This window comes from Teleopsis dalmanni, chromosome 1 (genome assembly GCF_002237135.1).
Source record: "Teleopsis dalmanni isolate 2A chromosome 1, ASM223713v2, whole genome shotgun sequence".
NCBI classification, from domain to species: domain Eukaryota; kingdom Metazoa; phylum Arthropoda; class Insecta; order Diptera; family Diopsidae; genus Teleopsis; species Teleopsis dalmanni.
Window position 1 is genome coordinate 205,433,634 of NC_051846.1, and position 23,875 is coordinate 205,457,508.

At 29.5% G+C, this 23,875-nt stretch overlaps 2 protein-coding genes across 2 annotated transcripts in view; one reads left to right on the forward strand and one right to left on the reverse strand.

Moving 5' to 3' along the window:
- Window positions 1-9,176: 9,176 nt before the first annotated feature.
- LOC119667116 lies at window positions 9,177-10,937 on the reverse strand. Its single transcript, XM_038076403.1, has 3 exons — window positions 10,807-10,937; window positions 10,215-10,734; window positions 9,177-10,160 (listed from the first exon to the last, which is right to left on the reverse strand). Exons 1-3 carry the CDS (start codon window positions 10,935-10,937, stop codon window positions 9,177-9,179), a joined length of 1,635 nt encoding a protein of 544 aa, XP_037932331.1.
- A 2,629-nt stretch (window positions 10,938-13,566) lies between these two features.
- Window positions 13,567-23,875, forward strand: part of LOC119667117 — a 13,606-nt gene continuing 3,297 nt past the window's right edge. The window contains exons 1-2 of the mRNA XM_038076404.1: window positions 13,567-13,716; window positions 13,842-14,498. Coding sequence (XP_037932332.1) covers window positions 13,567-13,716; window positions 13,842-14,498 — 807 coding nt within the window. The remainder of the gene's footprint in view (window positions 13,717-13,841; window positions 14,499-23,875) is intronic.

The following is a 23,875-nucleotide window of genomic DNA, read 5'->3' on the forward strand; positions in this document are numbered from 1 at the left end:
TTTTTCAGTATAAACCATATCTCTATACAAAAAATAGATAAGTATTACTGGTCTTAATTACTTTAATAGAGAATAACTTCTTAATTATTAAGAACAATTTCTTAATAATATGAATAATTTCTCTAAGTAAGTAACTAAGTATTTAAGCACTTAGTTTTACTTAAATACAAAATTTATACATAAATTCTTATAAATATTGTACAGGCTATATTAAAACTTAAAAGCTCTTATATCAAGAACCTAGTAAGTAATTTTTTCTAGGTTAGTGGAAACAAAATCTTAATTACTGACAATTATATAAATTACTACAAAATCTGATTATTAAATATTATCAGCATAATTAATTTAAGGCGTAAAACATGTTTATAAAGAGAAAATAGGAACTAATGCTTTCTAGGCAGAGCTGAGCAAAACTAATTACATTACAAATTAGCTATAATTGCAAATCAATTACATGTTAATTACAAAGTAAATTCAGTATACTTATAACTTGGAGTATACGAGTATGCGAGAATACAATTGTAATTGGAAGTGAATATCAAAATAATAAATTACACGAAATTGGAATTTGGAATAATCTAGTATCTATATTCCAAATTCAAACTGTTTGTAATTTGGAGTTGATTTTATTCAATTCCAATTACAAATGTAATCTCACATCTAAATTGCAATTAAAATGTACATAAATGGACAACAATATAAAAGAACAGTTCAAGTTATTCAACATACAACTGACACTACTAAAGTTCCTGGCCAGATAATGTAAAATTTGTTATTAGTCAGATTATGGTAAATGCTCAATATTCTTTTGAAAACATGATAACTATTTTATTAGAATCAATAAGTAGAGTGTTAAAGTTTTATTTGACACTGACAAGTTAAGTATTCTAGAATGTAAGCTTATCGGAAAAAACAGCTAATTTGGTGTTATATTAGACCTCCTTATGGAAAGTAAAACTTATCGGATAAAGGAGTTGATCAATATTTTTGTATTTTATAAAATTTAGTATTTTATAAGACTTATAAATATTACTAAATAAATTCACACCTTCACAAAGTGATGATGACTACCGCATTAAAAATAACAGAGAAATTAACACCCGTAGCATGATATGCACTTTATCACAGACGAACATTATCAAACGAATTAGCATCATAGCAATGACGAATGATGATGTTTCAGAGAAAAGGGTATTTGAAATGGTAGTCTGAGAAAAAAGAAATGGGAGAAAACTGATTCTCCGATAGAGCTATCAAGGTCAGAACCCACTAACCGAACTTGGTATACAAAACTGATGAAGGAGTTAAGTACACTCCTCACGTCGGAGAGGGAACAGTAATCTAGTTGTGCCTTCTTTTTCTTTGCTTGATGTAACTCAAGTTAGTGTCTGTGACGACTTGAATAATATATAGGTGATATCCGTTGAATTCTGAATAAATGCAAGTTTTTCAGATAATTTTTTAAAAATATCTCCATACGGAATATTTTTTTTTTAAATATAACAATATTTACAATGTATACAATGAGTTTTTCCGCAAGTCTAGAAACTTTCAATATTGGCATGTTAAACAACAAACACTGAATTTTAAAATTTTTCATAATAAAGTAATTTAAAAATATTTTTACTTATTAAAAGTAATACATATAATACATTGTGACCGAAAGGTTTTCGGAAGTTCTCATTTAAAATTCGCGCGCTGTATATTTTTCGATATTTTAAGTTTATGTAGTTTGGCAGCACTTTCCTTAATTACTATGCCAAAAATGAGCGCGATCTGTCAGACAGTTCGTTTACGGCAGCTGTTGAAACCAGTTCACCTCAGTAGTGCGTTGCGAAAAAAACAATGGAAAAAAATATTGAACAAAGAGTTTGCATCCAATTTTGTGTTTCGAACGAAATTTCGTGTGCAGAATCGTTGCGAATGCTACAAAAGGCTTATGGGGAATCAGTTTTATCGAAAACTCAAGTTTATGAGTTGTACAAAGCCTTTCAGGACGGTCGTACGACCGTCGAAGACATGCCGCGTTCTGGACGACCTTCGACCTCTACCACCGACGAAAACATTGAAAAGGCAAAGGAAATCGTGTTCCAAAATCCTCATGTGAGTGTTAGAGAGATAGCACGAGAGCTAGGCATCGGTCGTGAGACCACGGCCTCAATTGTGGAAGGATAATTCATGGATTTTTCATGACGATAATGCTCCCTCGCACCGAGCCAACATTATCAACGATTTTAAGGCCAAACATTCAATAAATACCATCAAACAGCCACCGTATTCACCTGATCTTGCACCGTGTGACTTTTTCCTGTTTCCCAAACTCAAATTACCACTCAGAGGAACGCGTTTTGAATCCATAGAAGACGAAAAACAGAATTCGCAGAGGGAACTCAAAGCCATACCGGAAAGCGCCTATAAAAAATGTTTTGATGATTGGAAGAAACGTTGGCATTTGTGTATCGCTTCTAATGGAGCATATTTTGAAGGAGATAAAATAAATATTGATGAAGATTAAGAATTTTGCGTTTTATTTAAAACTTTCCGGAAACTTTTCGGTCACAATGTATATTAAATATGAAAATTCATAAATGCCTTTAATATGTAAATATCATTCAATATATACAAATTATGTTTCAATTACGGAGTAAAGCAAGCTACCACAAGTTTTACTACTCCGACATTAAGTTACTCACCGGAAATGTGACAATTTGTGAGTAATTTGCTTATAAATTTCATATGAAATGCAGACAGGATGCAGCAAGTTTGCATTGAATTTCTTAAGAAGTTTGCACTTTTCGTTCATGTTCAGTTTTGTCAATCATGAATGTTGCAAGTTGCACTTTCGCACATCAACATATTGTTCTGGCATTCCACATACTCAACTTACGCAGCGCTCAAGATTTGCTGCTTTGTATGTAATTGTGTTTGTTTGTGGTGATACTGCTAATATAATCAAGTCGCATAATTTTCATTTTTCATAGTGCAAGGAGTGCACTGCCTTTAAGTACTTGGTAACTCATTTCATCTCTAACCACATAATTCTGTATGAATATGTCTTTCTTTTACTTTGTCTTAATAGAAGTTTATGTGTTCACATGTAGATGACATTGTTGTTCCATAAAAGACTTCATCATAGTGTGCTCATCCTTGCAACGCATGAAACGTGTGTCGTCATCGTTTATGTGCAAATATGCATGTTAATGAGACAACTGTGACCTGGCTTAAATGGAAAAATTCCATACTGCAATGAAGTTTACCTTTTAGATTTTGAGGAATTTCTAAAGTATGAAGGTCTTGAATATTGATTTACTACTTCTAAAACAAAATGTTTAAGAAGTAATTAGTAATCATATTGTTGGAACAAGAAATACTTATTAAACAAATTTATTTTCTAGTTAAAAATAAAAGAAATTATATTATTATTATATTTGAGAAATTTGATATGCAATATTCGATATATATATACAATAGATATTGCGCCTCCTTCACTGACTTAGCATATTTCTACGTGTCCAACTTTCTTTATAAATTGTAGTATTGAACATATATTACGGAGTTGTATAAGTTCTTCCGATATAAGATGCTCACATAAGTACTTATATCGTTTCTTTGGAATCCACTGAAATCCTGTCTGTTGGCTTTGGGCAAACATATTCAAAGTTTTGAGACACTCAATCGTCTACCTTGATGTCAGTTGTTGAAAATTGAGTGCCTGTATTGCTGCCGGGCTATTAGTTACTATATTTATATATTTTTTTTAGAAATTTTGTGTCCTTGATAAGAAATTGTGTCTGTGTGATGCATGAATGCAATTTCGTAGATATATCGAACATTGTGCACCTTGACTTCCAAATATGTTTAAGTTATTATTATTCAATTCAAATCGATATTAAACTATATTTAAAATATATATATGGATCATACAAATAAATACTGAATTAGGTGGAAAGTAGTACTTATTCACTAACTACAAATGCATTCAATACGCACACTACGTTCTGAAATTTTTTGTGTTTTATATATGCTTAATCTCTCAGTTTTTAAAACTTGCATTAATTATCAAAATTCTTTCAAAAAAGTTATTTCCTCTGACAAATGACATTTATTAATGATTCACATCTATTCCACTTTAATTATTGAGAAAATTGTTATTTTCTTCCGGTTAAGTTAAAGTCGGCTAAATACTTCTTTGAAAATTTTTTTAATTTTGATTAACTCAATAATGCATTTAAACACATCGAACAGTATTCATTCGATTAGCGAGTATATGGTATAGTTATTTCTAGTAACTGAATAGTTCAAATATCATGTAGTTTGGATTAACACCGCTCGAACTCACATATATATAATCTTAAACTTTTGTAAAATTAACCAATCTCCTGTATTAATTAATTACATATGCTTAAGAATATTATATACTTGCATATTACTCAAAGACTACAATGGTAATTTCTCTTTCAATACCTGCTATTGAAACTAATTACTTGTTCCTCAAATAACTCTACAAGCCTTCTTTGCTTTTAATTTTCTTAACTCTTTCCTTTACTATTTTGACCTTTGCGGCAGTTCAATACTTACGATAAAATTTAATGGTTTAGTGTTTCACTGAATAAATCGAAGTTCTTATGTGCAAATTTTAGAGACGATTACTTTTTATTAAGATAACCAAATTACTGATTGTATAAAAATCGTTTAACAGAATATTTTGCGCCTTTCTGCGGTTTGCGTCGAGGGCAAGGTATACTCTATTGTCTTCTTTTGAAGTCTTCACCGATCGATCTATGTTCTTTGCAGAAAATAAACTGAAGTTAATACTCAGTTCCTATGCTAGTACTTTAATAAATACTAGATTTTTATGAAAAAGTATAATCTGTTATAAATGTTTATTTATTTTCTTATATGTATTTGTGTTATACGATTACAGTAGATATTCTTCTTAAAAAGTAATCGACTCTTTTGATTGCAAGTCGGAATTGTTAATTTATACATGCCAAAAGTTGTTTGTAGATAATTTTGAGGAGAATTTAAAACAACTTAAACTGGTTCAGAAACAACAACAACTGAAGATGAAAAACAAATAGTAAATTGAAGGGATACGAAGCGATAAGTAGTAAAATAAATGCGGCCAAGTAAAAAGGAATCGTTAAATGCATTCATTCATTTATTCATTACGAGTATAATTAATAGTATTAGTTTCACCAAGATGAATTTATTTTCAGATTGCCTTTGCAATTTTGTCGTACTTCACTAATGCAATCTAATTAAATATATAAACATGAAAGAGCATGTAAAGTACATACAATAAATTTTGTGTAATCGTATCAAATGCCGTTTAGAGTTTTAAGGGATTTAATGATAAATTAGTTTAAAGATGAAATTAATTTTTTAGAATAAAGATAATAAATTTACTAATTAGTAGAATTGAATGGATGTCGATTATTCATTATATTTTAATGAAATTATTAGGCTCTTTCAGATTTTATTTAATTTTTTTTCAATTTACATAAATTGAAACCACTAATTATCTCTACTTTTAAAATATTTTGTGGCCATATGCTTCACTAGGAGATAAGGACAACTGTAATTAAGTAAGTAGTATTTTAAAAAGTTCATTCTTCAATTTATGAGTTAATATTTTAAAAAGGAGGTACTAAACTCCTGTATAAACATAGCAACATTAAATAACAATATTATTTGTATCAAAGTATTGATTTAGCTGGATGAGCAGAGCGTTCCAAAAAATAGAAATACTCCGAACTTTTCAAATAAAAACTCTATAACAATGGTTTTTATATATATATTTTTTTTATCCGGCTATAGGTCACTTTTTGTTAAATAATTCAATGTTTGTTTAATATTTTTTAATATATTCTATATTTCGACATTCCTAAAGAGTCATCATCAGAATCACGATCACGATTATCCTCTTTATTCTATTGTCTATATTGCAGTATAGATTTAATTTATGTTAGATCGTGATCCTGATGAAGACTCTCTAGAAGAATCGAAATATAGAACATATTAAAAAATATTAAACAAACGTTGAATAATATAACAAAAAGTGACCTATAGCCGGAAACAAAAAAATATATAAAGATCTTTTAGTCGGATTAGAGTGTTTCTTCAAGTCTGATTTTTTTTATGTAAGACAGTATAGAGCCTATCTTTCTTAATAATCCATCTTAATAATCCATGAAATATGCAGTTTCTCTTTTTTCTCTGCAGTGTCTACGGTCTCAATTTGATTGAATTCCTAAGTTCGTTAGGTGATTATTTAATCTACAGTGACCAGTCAATATTCTCGTAATAATACTTAGGTTATTTTGTAATTGTTCTATGCAATCCTTGAAGCGTTTTAGGTTGTAAGTCCTTAAAAGCATTTTAGATTATGAGAGTCTTGGTAGCTATTCCCAATAGAGTTCTCTTTCTTTTTCCGCAGCGCCGTTCATAATAATGAATAGAGTGTATTATGGTAATAGTATATCGTATAAGGATATTAATGTAATTTATTTATATGTATGTTGTATAAATAAATTGTTGATATATCTACTTCGACATATCTCGTTCAAACATGTAATTCATGTAAACAAAGTGACAGTGGGTTGTGGTAGCAAATTTGTTTTGATCCATTCTTCTCTTTTTTAATTTAATTAATTATCATAAAAAGGAGCAAATTCTATAAAAAAATCGGTATTTATATAAGTCTTTTATGTATTGTTTCACAGAATAAAGTTTAATATATTTCAAAAAATATAGCAAATGTCATTATTAAATAATTTTATTCCATATCCTTGTATTTTATTCCATATAAAAAATATTACATATCTAAGACAAAGTTTCTTTGAAATGTAATTTACACTCATGCCGTCACATGGAAACAAAGCGTTACCAACCAATTCGCTGCCATTATGTGGAAACATTCTCCAAGTATAAATATTACAACCAAATAAAAAGAAGATGAAGATGAAAATGAAAATGAGGAAACTCATTGATCAGCTTTAGCTTAACTTAAGCATTGTGTGTCATTATTCTCTTTCATGCCATTAGTTTTCAATGGTTTTTCAATTGAATGCACGTTAGGGCGTGCAATATGAGTGGGGGTAGAGCAACAGGAAGTACGTACGTTGTCGTTTGATAACAACAATTTTCGGTCGTCATTTGCTGCCGTTGTTACCATATCTGGGTTCCATTTTCACAGTTTCATTGGCGCTGCTACTGCGTTTGCACTTTATTTCCACTTGAATTTTTTTATCGCAATGATCATCATTTTTCTTCAAGTGCAAACACTTACTACATTTGGAAAATTCAATGAAAATTCGTTGTTAAAGTGCTCATTATTAATAATCCCCGGCATAGAAGACGCATATCTCTTAAAGCGAAACGCAAACTTTTCTAGACAATTTTAACGGTTTCGAACGCTAAGCACTACTTTGAATGCAGTTACTTCCACTCCAGAACTCGGTTATATAATGTGCAGTTATGGATGGGAAATTTCATTTATATAAGCACATTTTATGTTTATGTGTCGTCCGTCGTCGAGTATCTTCGTATCTATGCAATTTCAATTGTGTGTATTGGGTACTTACAGTTTCTCTTAATACTTGAATTTATGCAAATCGACTATCGTCTTGCATAAAATAATTTTTAAGAACCCTTAACTGACATAAATAGATAATGTCTAAAGTCAGCAGTTTGTTTTAATTAATTATATGAAATATAAGTGAATGGCTTTAATGTAATATACGAACAAATTTTTCATTGCTCTACTAGGCGTTTAAGCAATATTCAATTTATATTGAATTGTGCTTTGAGTCAATTAAAATTACTTTTCATTCTAGAGTGATAAATACATAATTTATATGTAATTAGTCTAATTAAATTTATATTATGTGTTCAAAATTACAAAAAACAAACACAATTTAAAATTTATTAAATTATGAATAATGCATTGAATAATGCATCGTATTATAATATGGAATGTATACAAATTGTAGAAATATAGATTCAGATGCAGTTAGGGATACGGTTGCATGCATTGGGCTTTGAAGGCAAAGTGGCAGAGTGGCAGAGTTAAAGGCAAACACAGAAACTAAATCATATGCAACAATTGTATTTGGTCACGCATGGCGTATGAGTAACGTTTTTATTTATTTTTTGTTTTTAGGCTTGATTCGCCTCCATTGTGCTGCAAAATTGATTTATATGGCGCCGGTGACAAAAGTTCAATTAGTAGCAAATATTTTATTTAATATTACGTATTTTTTATTATAAATAAATATTTATAATTGTTTAAAAATGTATATTTGTTTACTTAAATTATTAAACGATTATTATTTTTGTTAAGGGCTTGCGTGCTTCTGTGTTGAAATTGTAATTTATTTTATTTGAATGCATAAAAATAAAATTCATATTATGTTTCCACTAATTGTTCATATGATAAACATTTTTATAAATTTATTTCTGTTCATATTTATTATGTTTATTTATGCGTGGATTACACAATATATTGTAATTTAAAGAAATAGTAAATAAATTAAAGTTTTTCGAATAAATAAATTAATTATATCCACACATAAGTTAGTAAAATTTAGTTTTGATGTGATAATAATTACTATTTTATTTATAAATTTTTATATAAAAAAATTTAAATTTTGTCATAATAAGTGTATAGTATGTTGGTCTATTCGTGTGGGTCGTCCCAGATAATTTGGCGTGTAGGAGTAACTATATATGCTGCACTCCACTCCACTTATATCTTAAGCAAACCAATCATTTCTACAAAAAAAAGTTGCTTTCGATAAAAATTACCTTTAAGGATAGTTGTCTATAAACTATGATTACAGAATATGAGTATAGAATATTCTTTTGTGCATAGTAGTAATAAGTTTAGCATTTCATTTCATCTCTCCATACTCACATTAATTAATTTAATTGTCTAAATAACATAGTGGAATTAAATGAAATTGCTCACATTCTCAAATTTAATTATTTCAGTCTATTATTAAATCTATTACTAAAAATAGAATAAAAGAGTTTCTTAAATTCAATTATTTGAGTCTATTATTAAATATATTACTAAAAGAAGAGTAAAAGAGTTTTGAGTTTAAAAATTAAACTGTTGCTTAATAAATAATTTTTCTTGGTTTCATTATTTTCTTACTTTACTTAATACAGAATTAAAATAATTTCTGAACAAATTTTGATTTCGAAGATATAAATTCCAGCGTAAATACACAGCTTGAAATAATAACACCAATTATAATAACTAGAAAAGCAGCCCACAACTCTTTCATACCAAATAAATGATCCTGCATAACTTGTCCATTAAATAAGTAGTTATTATCTATCTCCCTACTTAGCCATGCGTTCATAAGACCAGTGCTGACAATCCAAGAAATTTGTTTATTAAACTCATCGAGAAGAAAAGAGTGTTTGCTAAGATACATAGTCATATAAAATGATACTATCTGCTGTGGTATCAAAAAGTAGTCTCCTGCTTTCCGATTTTGATGTACAAAATAAGCTAAAATTGTGTTAGTCGTTATGCCGACTAAAGGACCACGACTTGTATTTTCCAGTAAATTCAAAGGGCTCTTACCATTTGGCACAACTTCAAAAACAAATTTTTTAGCTAAAGATACATCATTTAGAATATCTTTGTTCATTAGAAATGTATAGTTCTGTGTTAGTATTTTATCTATAGAATTGGGAATGGGTTTCGATGTTTGTGTATGTATCAAGTGAAACAATAAAGCTTGATACGAATTACGTATTATAAACATAACCCAGAACCAAAGTATTAACAAAAGTCGTCTTCCAGAATTGTTTGTTAGTTGCAAAACAGGTAGGCCAAGTAGAATTCGAAATATGTGTAGAAAACTTTTCGACGTGTCCTTGGTCTTGATTCTTGATTTCAACAAGACCGTGTTTTCAAAACACTGTGTAATGAGAGCTAATATTACTGTTATTAAGAGTATTGTCCAGACGTAGGTTGTGAATGGATGCACTAGTAGTTCAAAAGAATTGAATTGGTATGCAGCCTTATATACTACCGCTACTACGTGATCCTGCCGATAAACGACTGTGGGAGAAGCAACTCTGGAACGTTCGAGCGTTTGGCGAAAACCAGCAATTGTTAAATCAGCAGTATGTTTTTCTATCTAAAAAATTCACAACATTTGGTAAGTTAAAAATATACTTAATTATTTTAATACCATTCCAATAGCTCCATTAAAACTTCCATTTACTAGAGTGCCACGTTTTACAGCTTCTGGTGGAATCCAGATTTCAACCGAGAAGTTTAGTTTTTGTGCTAACACATTTAACATATTACCCTCAAAACCTCCGTTTATCTTGACCTGGCCCTCTGCATTGGTCTCTAAGGTTACCAAAGGAACTAAATGCCATAAAGCAGCTTTAAGCTTGCAGCCATAAAAGTTTTTAAGTTTTCTTGGAAATAATTCTGATTTCGTAAATCCCGCACCTTTAAATTGATTAAATAAAACTGGCTCTATTTTATAACAGTATTTCGCTGTGAATGGAAAATAGGTGTAGAGTAGTACTTCACCCCTTTCAGTTTGTACTTGGACAACACAATTTATGAGATAATGCAACCAGCAGTAATTAAATATTTGTTGCATTTCATCCTTTAGCAGATGATCCGGTGTTTGCAAAAAAATGAAATAGTATTCATTATTATTATTGTCCCGAGTATAACTGGCGATATCAGTTTTTCTATATAAAATAATATAGTATTGCAATTAGAAAATTAATTTTGTTAATTAATAGTATTTATGAAACACTTACAAGAAAGCTGTGTAGGAATCGGTTAACATCATATTATATATCCTGTCACCAGGTATTCTTGTCGTTGAGTTCATATGTACCACTATTAACTGTACTATTTGCATATCCCATAGTTGAAATAGTGGTTCCATGATGTCATTGTAGAAACTGCAAGTGTGATAATCACGACAGCTAAGTGTGAGAGTGAAATGCGAAGCCCGCTTCAAGAAGTAGTTTTTGATAACGTAGATTAATGCATATGCCACAAACCAATTCTGGCTAATATATTGTTCTCCAGATTTCTGATTAAAGTCTCTAATCAGTGCAGATATGTTCATAATGCTTTGCAGTGGTGGTTTGCTTATTGCTTTTAAATTAAAACCTAGTTGCTTGTATGGTTCATGCCTTAAATAATTAGGTATGGTTTCGACGAAACAGCAAGTCGAAGCTAAATAAAAAGATAAACATTATTAAAAAGTTATATGAGTGCATTTTAGTTTTGAAGGGTTAATGGATATGATAATAACAAAGTGACTTTGAAAGTAAAAACAAATATTTAAGTCATTCCGGGTAAAATTCATTTTGAAATGTATTAAGTGCTTAAAGTCTAGTTGAAATTATTTTACTAACGAGGCTACAATTTTCGGAATAAATTTGAATTTCAGTTTGTTTTATTTTACAAAAATCAATGTCAGTATTTAAGTGTTATAAATAATGCTTTTATTTAGGTGTATAAGTTATTATATGTAGTTTGAATATTTTTATATAGGAGAAGGATTATTTAAGTTTTACTATCTTACCAATGATAGGTTATCATTGGTTTTTAGATACCCAGTTCAACTGGAGACAAAAGATGAAGAAAAGTTTAATAATAAGACTAAGTATTCTTAATAATTTTTAAAAATGATTTCTTTTTATTTCACACTAGACCCGATGGAAGAATTTTCTATTAAATCATTAAATCCTATTTATACCTAGATTTGGTGCCAAGTTTAATGAAGCAAGTGACATGCAAAAGAAAGAATTAGTTCTTCAATGAAGAATTTATAATTCAATTTGTAAACTCTTGCTTCATTTATTGGAAAGCATTTTTGATAACACTTACAGTTACTTTGACATTGCACAGTTTTCAGATATATACTCTAAACAATCTTTGGAGCTGTGACACATAGATGGCAATGGTTCTTTTTAGGATTGTAACGGCAGTACAACTAAAATAATTTTGAATGTTGATTAGTTATTTTAAAAGTAGAACAATATCGTTTTCTATGAGTTGAACCGCATTAGAATAGAAAGGGCTAAGCTTGAAATTTTTGCCAAATTGAAGTTAGAGATGAACTAGTTTATATAAATGAATATGTTGTTAAAGACTATGTCGCAGTAATAATATAAGCAGTACACTTTCACTATAAGCCGGAAAAGTACAAAAATCGTTAAAGTTAACACTTTTTTGAACTCATGTGAAATTTCAAATTAAAATTATACTTAAAACTTTACTTATTTATTATTATCTTTTTGTAAACAAAAAACTCTGTAATATTAAAATGTATTTATTTAGTTAAACTTTGAGTCGAAGAGTTCCCTCAGTACTGTTAAAAAATTTATATATTAAGCTCTTCAAAATTTGTTTTTGCCTTATTTTATAAAAGTCAATACTCACAATTAAACTTTGTTTCAATTTGAAGGCATTCTATGTGATTTCTGATGACAAACGGTTTAGTTTGAATCAGAACTTATACTGCCATGCTAAACACTATAAGGACTATAAAAGGCACAATTAATGATGGACTTTCGACCACAAAATAATACTCATTCAATATGTAATCAAAAACCAAATCGATCAAATTCAATCCAAATACTATAAAAGCACTTAAGATATCAATCAAATTTTTTAAGTGCATCGCTAAGCTGATGATTTTTGTTTTTAGGAATACTTTCATATATTTTCAATTTAAATTAAACAAAGTTCATTGGAAAAAAACTAGAGGCAGACATGTATAGTGTGGTTTGCTTAAAAATTATACTGATTTATGCTATTTGGACCGTTGCAACCGCAACGAATTTTTCTGATATTAATAACGAAGAGAATACTAATAAATTAATTGTCAGTCATTTGACCTACATGGTATTGAACTCTATTAAAGATCAGAGAAACATTTTAATACAGACAAAAGGAAATACTCAGAAATCTGAGCAAATGCTACAATATCTGGCTAATAACCTTATATATAATAATGTCGACAATACCATAATTTTAGACAATATTGATCTATTTGATATGAATTTTCTCATTCATATACATCTACTGTTTGTGGATTCGTTCAATTCCTTCAGGTAAGCACATTTTTGATTATCATTCAATAAGAAATTATTAAAAGTTTTTTAATTAATAGTTATCTCTTAGATAAACACAAAAATACTGTCACACACGAGATCTATTATTTGATTGTTTTGCACTCAGGGAATAATACCGAACAGCACAGTACTTGCATGGCACGTATGTTCGAAAGACTCTTCGTCAAGTTGATTGTGAATGCCAATATACTGACTTACAGTGAAGAAGTTGGCATGGAAATGTTTACATACTTTCCTTACTCAAGTGGTGATTGTCAATCCCAGAAACCTGTTAAAATTTATGAATTGAAAGATGTTCATTTCTTTTCCAAAAAACGGATGCAATTTACTAAATTTTTTCCATCAAAGCTTTCGAATTTTAATAAGTGCCCTCTTAAGATATCTATCGCACCAATTAAACCATATATTACTTTGCATCCCAATGAAATGGGTCTTAAACGTATTTCGGGCATTGAAGGAAAACTAGTTGAACTGATTGCTATTAAAATGAATTTTAGTTACGAATATCATATATACGATAGTCAGCATATTGGGTATGTTTTTCCTAATTTGTCAACTACGGGAGTATTTAAAGAGGTATGTAACAGATTTTTTTTTGTTTTCATTTTATGTTGTAATTATTTTATTTATATGTAGTTTTTAAAATGGAATTAAATATTTCAAGAACTTTATTAATAATTTAAGTACAAATTGTTTTTAAGCTGGCAGAAGGACGTGCAGATTTTGCTCTTGGAGGTACGAGTTGCACTCATTTTCGTATGCGATTATTGCCTTGTTCCAAGCAGTATTTCATGTCAAAAGTACGTGTTATGCTTAAGCCTGGTGGACATTACACAGCTCTGGAGGTATTGTTTTATCCATTTAAAATAGAGGCTTGGTTGCTTTTATTCTCGTTAGTGAATATACGAATTTTGCTAAAGCTACTGAGTAAGCATCTAGAAGTCCACCAGGGATTTGTGCAACTTTTATTAATTGCATGGTTATTAATGATATTCTTTTATCGAATATCCTTCGAAGGATCTTATTTCAAATTTTTGCATAATCAACCACTTAAACCATTGCCTTCAAATGCAGAAGAAATGAAGAAACAGAAATATGGTGTTGTGTCAGATTTGTGTCATATACGTTTTAAAGAATATTATATTGATTTAAAAATTGGTGTTATTAAGGATTTCACTCTTTGGGAAACTATTGAATTTATCAGGGATACCAATGAAAAAATTGCTGCTTTAGTTAATATTGAAATACTGACATATTATCTTAGTAAAAATACAGAAGAGCGCGGTAATTTTTTAGTGATTAAAGATGGCATGATGCTTGATCCACTTTGTATATATTTCAAACGAAATTCATTTCTGGTACATGCGTTTAACAAAATTATAATGGAATTGGATATCCACGGAATCACCAAGAAAATAGTAAACGAGTATATTAATTATAACTATATTCCAAGCACAACATATGAAACAGTTTCGTTGAATCAAAGAGATGTATTCCCACTTGGACTACATCACCTGAGTGCAGCCTTCTATTTGCTGATGATTTTCTTATTAATTGCTGCTATAATTTTTACTTTTGAGTGCTTGTCTTATAAATTTGTGTTCTTCAAGAAGCTCTTCGATTATCTGAGCAACTAAGTAAATTTATTTTAATATTATAAAATCAAAAAAATTTTTAACTTTTAATAATGTAAGTGCTTCTTAACGATATGCTATGTTATTTATTACTATATGTAAAATAAAGAGGTTTTTTCGAACAGTAGTGAAATACAACAACAAAAATTTTTATTTTTTATATTATTTTAATTAATTGAATTTTTGGCTGACCAAAATTACTGTTTCGAGTATTGCCAAATAGCCATTATCAGTGGTCTTGAAAATAATTCTTGTATTTAATTATTCGTAAATAATTATTTTTGAGACTGCAAGTACCAGGAAAATATATTATTATTGTTTAAGTGATTGCAGAATGCATCAATATGTTGGAGTACCTATAGCGATTATCGCGATAAATAATAACGAAATGCAAATTATAAAAGTAAAGGGTAATAAAATATCATATATCTCTGTTGTGTTAAAAAATATGAGCAAAAAAAAAAAAAAATTTAGTAAATATATAGTACATAGTTTATTTGAAGCATAAATTATTTTATTTGAATTGAGAGAAGAGTTCTATGTCATTGGATTAATCCTTTCTTATTGCATAAAATGCAAATGCAAGTTATATATCTTTTATTGTCCTTAAATCCTTTGCGTTCAACATTTGGCATATGGTTTGCTCATGGAAGTACTTGCTATACTTATCAAAAAAACATATCACCCCATCAATCCTCTCCCAAAGGACTTCGTTATAAGTTGAGAGACATAACTTACAAATGCAATGAATCTCTATTCTTACCATAAATAAGTTTGGAAATACTTTACGACCATAGCTTTGTCATAGCCATTATTCTTAGTTTTAAGCTGACTTTCTTTTAATATTCCTAACAATATTTAAAATCTACTAAATCTACCTACTATTTACTTTACATTTATCTCTTCTTTTTCTAGAAGAGTTTCTAGAAATTAAAATTTCTCTCTTGTCTGTATTTATTTACTGTAATAAGATATCTATAATTAATTCGATTTCTACCGATGACTATAACCTATTCTCATTTGATTTCTAACGCCTAATTTAAAATCTCACGCGGAAGTTTATCATACTTTATAATAGTATATATATTAGCGGAAATAGTTCAAAATTTTATATATTTTACTTTGATATTTTTTGCAACGAAAATAGTTACAACAATTTTTTAAGTAAAATCTAATACAAGCAGTGTTAAAGGAAAGTTATATCCTTTCGTACTGCTAATAATTTGCATGACGAATAAATGATTAACAAAAGTAGATCCTTTGGCCATTCTGCTTAAATAAAGTTTGGCAGTTGAATAGACAACTTTGCTTAATTATCTTCATTAGTCTTTTAATGTTGTCTAGACATTTTTTCAACTTCTTATTTAATTTCAAACTTTTTTATAGTGGCTTCCTAGTTTTTCGTTAAAGTATATCATTTTTATTAAAGAAAAAACTTTTTTACTTTAAACACATTTGAAACATACTAATAACTTACATAAACCCCACATTACAGCAGTATTAAAGGATATATTTACAGTGATTCTTATGCATCTGTTGAAGGTATTATTGATTAATTAAATATAAAAAATAATTTATTTATTTTAATATATCCAATTTAAGTAATTATTGAAAATTAGAAGATAATCGTAAGTATGTAAGAATTAACTTCATATTGAATATGATACTTTGTATTAATTAGTACTTTTACAGGACTTAATTACTAAATACAATACTTTAAGAAGAAATAATTATGCAGATGTAATATGTTTGTGTAAATGTGTGCAAAATTTAATTGCACATCTTTGACTGTTTGTTGTTGTTGCTTAGCCTTTACTGTGTTGACAATGATGATGCACTTTACATATTTTCCTGACAGGATGATTTATTGGTAAGCACTTTACCACTCTCTACTGCACTAATTTTTCGAATTGGATTTTATTTCCAGTAGGTTGAAGCTATAGACGAGATCACCTGTCGAGTGTTTAGAGAATACCTGGTTAACGTCAACATTTTCCAACACTTAAAGAACTGGATTCGTATTTGCTTTTCATTAATTGTAAGAACTATAATCTTTTCCATTATCTAAAGCTTCAAGAACTAACTGCATTTCGATTCTATTTTCACTAGGTTTAAGATCTAGCAGATATTATGCATATTCTCGAGTGCTTCCTTGAGGTTTCCTTGTGTCAGATTTTTTACACATGTAAAATGGGTCTTGGTTGCTTCATTTGAATTAATTTTATCTAAATGTTTCGTAAACGTGTTTAAATAATCCATCAATAATCACAATTTTGAATCACGCAGAAACATACAAATTCAAAACTAAGTATAGAAGGTTTTAATTATAATTTGAGAAAAATAATTTAGTAAGGAAAGTGTTCCATATTTCTATTTCATTTCCGTATTTATTTTGACTTTGCACATTTCAATGAAAGTAACAACGACCAGCAAACTGCAAGGTGAAAAGAAAGCATGTCCTGGTTCACACACTTCTACACATACATAAACTCACATTAAATTGTGAAAATCCTTAGCTTAACATATACTCTTATCCTTTCTAGTTCAGGATATCAGAATTGCATATTTCTATTAAGTTTTGCATGTTCATTTTGGGCTTGGAATTAAAATGCTGCTTCGATGTGCCAGACCTTGCCCGCATTCACCTTGATTATGCTCATTGGTGTTGTTGCACCTCTAATCAAATATTGCATTCTTGGGTTTTGTGCTGCTGCTGCCATTGTGGGCTTCCTCCGTGCATAATATGTGCAACAAAATTGCCAATAATAACAAAAACCGTACATTTGCATTTGAATGAATGGGAATAGACAATATTTTTGAATCGTTGTGGTACATCCATGGAATACTCGTAGCTTTATTACTTTCACAACACGTAGAATTTTGGTTTGTTCCAATGTTGTGATTTACTTGAATGATTCTTTCTGGAGATTGTTATTAGCTTTTGTTTAAATTTGGAACCAGAATAATTTTCTATGCACTTCTCTACCTTTTATGATTTCTGGTGAAAAAAGGTATTTATCAACGATTTATGCATTTATACTTCATGGATTCAGACATACACTGGAGCTCAGTAAATATAAAAAAACAATTTTATTCTCCATTGTTCTGTTAAAATTTCGAGTAACTGAAGTTCACTTGATGATTATGTTTTAATTAAATCTGTAAATCAGTAATTGAATTGTTCTCTTAAAAATAAAATTTATGTTGATTTCATTTGAACATAATATCAAATGAATACTTTTTCAAATCTTATTAGGATTATTTGAATAGGATTCTGGAATAGGTCCCAATAAATTCTATTATAAAATTTAAACAACTAAGTTTAGTTATAAATCTAGTTTATTGAAATTGTAAATAAACAGATAATATTTTTTATTTTGGGAAATACAAAACTTTTCATTTTGAGATAATAAGAAATATAAATTTAGTTGAATATATGTTATATAGTGTAGTTGTGATATAGTGGTAGTGATGATAAGGTTTTTATAAAGAAATGATTAGCAATGATTGCTAATTTGCCGAAGCATCACAAAACATAAATCTCTTAAAAAGCAGAAATATTGTGGAATATGGTGATTAAAAATCTTTTATAATATTAACATATTCAATAAGAGTTAAGCGGTAATGTTGACAATAGCGAAATATAGCACTGGTTCTGTAAATGCACTGAATTCCCGAACATAGAAGACTGGAGAGAAATAATGTATATGACAAAAAACAATGAAATTCGTTAAGTTGGACTGGCAGTTATCATAGCTCGCTAGCTTGTATATTTTTTGATAAAGAAAGGCAGAGAAGTTGATACTTACAACTTAACTAAAACTATCTACTACTTTTTAAAGAGGAAACTCATATATTTTGTATTTAATGTCTGTCGAAAATAATGCAGAATAAGAGTGATGTACTAAGTCGACACTGTCTCTTAAGAACACACAAAAAATAAACCTACCTAAATACAAACACCATTAAGAGAGGCTCGGTTTCAGCACTAATATTACGGGGAAATGTAATATCTGGAATAGAAATGAGATTAGAACATGTGCCACGTACATAAACATGTGAGAGACATTAAGCTGTCTGGATGGCGTAGCTGAACAGGACACCATCATCATCGTTATGATTATAAGGGAAGTAGGAAGTAGAAATTTTCTGCTGACTATATAGAGAACCAAGAAAACCTTATTGTAAAATGGTAACAATATAACACTTAAATAAAATGTCAACATTGGCATTACTATACGCCCATAGTGTATAGATATGCAAAACTTTAAATCTATCAAGAATGTCTGTAAAGGTTATCGCTTAAGACCTTAAAGTTTATATGTTCCATTATCGCTTCAACTAGTATATTAATTGGAGCCAGTAGATTTTTTTAAAAACCATACCATTACTTTTCATATTTATATTCTTGGTCCTTGTCTAATAAAGTCTAATAAAATTATTTAAGTTTAAAATGTGAAAGAGTTGAATCTTTGGGGATAGTCTCATATTTTTAGATCCATATATTTTGATTAATTCTTCTACATATCGCAATTATACTTGATTGAATTGATTGAAAAACAAAAGTCCTTACTTGAATTTTATTTCGCTTATTGCAGGCGGAAGCATTTTTCATATACCACAAGTATGTAGTGCTGACATTTATAATTTAAGTGAAACATTTGAAATAATTATACGGAATGCAATATTAACTAAATTATTAACTCACCAAAGTTAAATGGAAGAATTGCTGCACTTCATGCAATATTCAACTGTGAAAACTCTATTTGAATTACGTGACCTAGTACATTCGACTTCCGGTCTCAACTTGTGGCATTTTGGCAATGAACAATTGCAAGTACAGACACTCTGAGAAATTCAAAGTAATGGCAACAAAAACAACAACAACAACATTAACAGCGTACGCTAAGTATAGATAGCACGTATCCAGTTGTGGTTTCTTCCTACCGGGGCCAAAGACGTAATAATCGAAATATAAAAGGAGTAAAAAAATGTACATGCATTCCAGTAAATATTTCAGACAGTTTTACAGCGGTATTGCACTTATAAAAAAAAGGGAACTGCTTAAATAGCGTAAAAAATTGGTTAAAGCATACTTTCAGGCGATTTAAATTTATTTTGAACTGCGCGCCACTGAAGTGTGTAACAAAACCGCGCGTTTATAAATCGTGCCTGCTTGAAATTTTTGTACTGGTACTACTGCCTATTTCCCGTTCAATAGAGTAGCGCCGCCAGTATAATAGGCGTGACGTGCCGGCATTTTGTAGGTGTGCACTGTTTTTATTGTATTTTTGTTGAAAATTCAATAAGTAAATTTATTGCTCGTACACGTTGTGTTAACAACGTTATTATTTAAAATCAGAAACAAAAAAGGAAAAAATTAAGAAAAAGAAATTTATTTTTATTCTTTTTCATGTATATATGCCGCTCGATATCAAAGACATATTTAGGTGAGGTCTACTTTTAGGCACATAAAGAAATGGAAGTAAAAATAAAGTGAAGTAAAAATTTTTTAGCTTTAATATTAAATTAAAAACGGATATAAAAATATTGTTTTAAAATGTTTAAAGAGACTCAGAGGTATGCAAACGAAATAATTTTAGTTTTATTTTTTTGTTTCCAGAAATTTGGAGAAAAAATTAAATCATTCGAAACAGTAGTGTTTCATTTTGCACTAAAAATTCTTCAGCGTATGCGGAACATTTTTGTAAGTAACACATTTACCACACTTGCCCTTTACGAACCTGGGGCTATAAATTCTTCTTTTTCGCCACATTTCTACAATTTCTTTCAGTTGCAGCATTTTACAAAGTATAAATTCAGGCGTCTTTCGAGTATTAAGGAGAACTGACAAAAAATAAACAAAATAAAAAAAAAATTAAAAAGAGCAACACTTAACCAAAAAGCCATAAAGCATATTTCTGGGCATAGCTTCCTAAACTGCTTACAAACATGCTGGAATTATTGGGAGAGATTGCTGTGCTTGGTGCTGCCTACAATTGCTGCTGTTGGAACTGCTGGAGCTGTTGCACCTGGTAACATTAACAATTTGGCACCATTAGTTGATGTCTTAAAAAATTTAAAATGATAATAAAATATTCATATTAATCTGCTTTGATGATAAAATGCTAAGCTAAGCTGTGCGATTGTCTGTTTGATTGTGTGTTAGTTCGGGAGTAGGGGCACTTGAAAGTGTACATGTGCGTTTGTGCGGTTCTTCTCCCTGTGCAGTCAGTAAGGCATGACGAATGCCGGAAACGGAAATGTTACTGGAAATAGAGTGAAAAATTACAAAGCGTTGGAATTTCAAATTTACACCTTCAACAATTGCTCGCTTGTCTTATATTTTGTTGTTATTTGTGTTGAAAGGCGTACCGGCAACGTAAACAAATTTACTACCAACACTTAAATTATATTTAAATTTTAAATTTTTAATCCTAAAATTTGCATTTATTTCGTATTGTTAAAATTTGAGTTTGAAATTTATATATCCTTATATAAATTCTTTTTATATGACCATATGTATTTTCACAACATGCATTTTAAGTCTGAAATAGACATTATAACTGGCGATAAAAACTGTTGACGTTTCCAAAACAAGCTGAAAACGAAACGACAAAGTGAAAACGAAACGTCAGAAAGAAAAAGACTCCGCTTTCAGATCAGCGAAATCAAGACAATGCTGATGGTTTCTTTCAATTTAAAGGAAATTATTCATATTAAATTTGTCTTATAAGTTAGGTTATGATTAGTGAAAGTGGAATACCTATTATCTGCAAGTTCAACGTTTCAGGACAGCCGGATTGCGACTAATTTGAGAAGAACTTCGCGAGCTGCGGCATAAAACCATCACGATATTTACCAAATAGACATCATTCTTATCAATCGTCTTCAGTTTTTCAGATCATTCAAATCAAGACTATGCTGACTGTTTTCTTCAAATCAAAGGAAATTGTCTTATAATAGCAGTGATGGTCAGCGAACGTAGAATATTATCTGGAAATTCTACGGATAAGAGCAGCCGAAATTTGACGGATTTGAAAAAAATCGAGAATAGGTTAGTTGCTTTCTTAGCGAGGTACAATATCAAGATATCATGATACTATCCCGGTACGAGATTTATTTGTCAAAAAGGCAATATGCTTATCAATCATTCTCAGTATTTGTATTTGGTTTTTTGTAGCTTTGTCTACTGTTTATATCGAAATTTACAATGAACGGAAATATTTTAGATACCAACCCAATCAGCTAAAAGCTTAAACCGATATACCTAAAGCAATTCCTGGTGATGAGTATACAAAATATTTTCATTCAGTAAATCAAAGTCAGTTCCTGCCGATTAGTAAAAAATTAGTTTCCAAAAATTTGTTGAATGAAGTAGACAATTTCACATAAGCAAAACTGAAAGTCCAAAATAATAAACGCTTATTTTTTCAATGATAATTTACACTCAGTAATCTACCATAGTCTTACTAGAGTAACAAATGTATTTGTTTTGTAAAAAATCGTTTATGGAAAATCAATGTCTTCCTTATAGAGAACCTTAAAAGTAATAGTAACTTAATCTTTTTATTATTGATTGATTTTTGGTTGAGTTAATATTTTACTAAGTTGTTTCAAATTTTAAGCATCCATAATGGTTAAAAAGTACTCCGTTAAAAACTACAAAATTTAATGAAAACTTCATTATAATGTAATCCATTAAGTAATTACAATACCACACCACAAATTTTGAATTAAAATAAAATCTCAAAATAATATGTAAAACCTTTAATGCTTCCAAACTCCATTTGGTATCGTTTGAAGTTCATATTTGCCTTTAATTTTACTCTTGATTCCAGGTCACCACATAGACTCGTACGAACCAAGAATACTGGCCAAGCGCGTTTACCGTAAAGTGAAAATTTTTGCAAACAAAATTAAATATCATTTTCAACCAGATTTCACGGTTGCAGGATATTCGTCCTCGGCTGTTGCACAATTTAACACTTTTTGAATGTATTTTCATTTTAATTAGTTTGCTAACAAAGAAATATATTAAATGTAGTTAGCAGATAGTGGATGGTGTGCAACTACAAAATATGTTGTCTGAAATCCGAAATATGTAGCAAGTTTCACATGGCACTGTGTTGTCCTGTTCATACTGGCAAATGTTTACCTTATTAAATAATACAGGAGTAAGGTTAAATAATCATGGAATATGCAGAATTAAAAATAAAAAATTAAATAATAATTCATGCGCCAACATACGAGTAGGAGGACTTGATATTATCAGCGCATATGCTTATGAAAATTATTCATTTTAATTTAAATCATTTTTATTATGCAATCTGATTATGCACAAATAATAATATTTGCATCAACTATATAATATTGTATAAGTAAGTATGTAAACATTAAACATATTTGGGTAATTAAATATTTCCCTTCCCTTACACAACGCGAGTTTTTGAATTAAGTTCATTCACTCGATAAGTCGGAAGCAATGAAGCATTGAATTAATTTAGTGCATTTAAGATGCACTTCTACTTCAAAAAATCATTGAAAACTTTAAAGCGACTTAATTTAATAAAATAAATTTAAAACAACTTTAAAAGTTATTGTATTGATACAAATTTGGTACTTTGGTAATTAGGTTTGCTATGAAGAGGAGCAATTGCATCAAATGAAAGAGTGCATACGATCATAGCAGAACCCTTATCCTATAACTAACCCTAACTGAGCAATAAGCACTTAAATTATTAAAAGAAGTGAAAATGAACATTTTTGACGAATTCCTAATTAGAATCCTCCTTCTGGACCAAATCGAAGCCGAACAGATAAGGAATGTAACTAAATTAAAATCAAAGAAGCAATTTAGAGCACTTACGTTGCACCTTCATTTTATGATATACATATTTTCCAAAACTGGAGAACGAGTTTAAATTTTTGAAAAAGTGTTAAAAAAATATATAAAAGAAGGTGATAAAATTTAGTTATTATATTCACAAAGATAATATCAGCATATTATCAGGAAAAATGGACGAAAACACTGCAGTTATCATAAATCTCTTATGCAAAAACAAACCCTAAACGAGCAATAATGCCTCAGTGTATTAAAA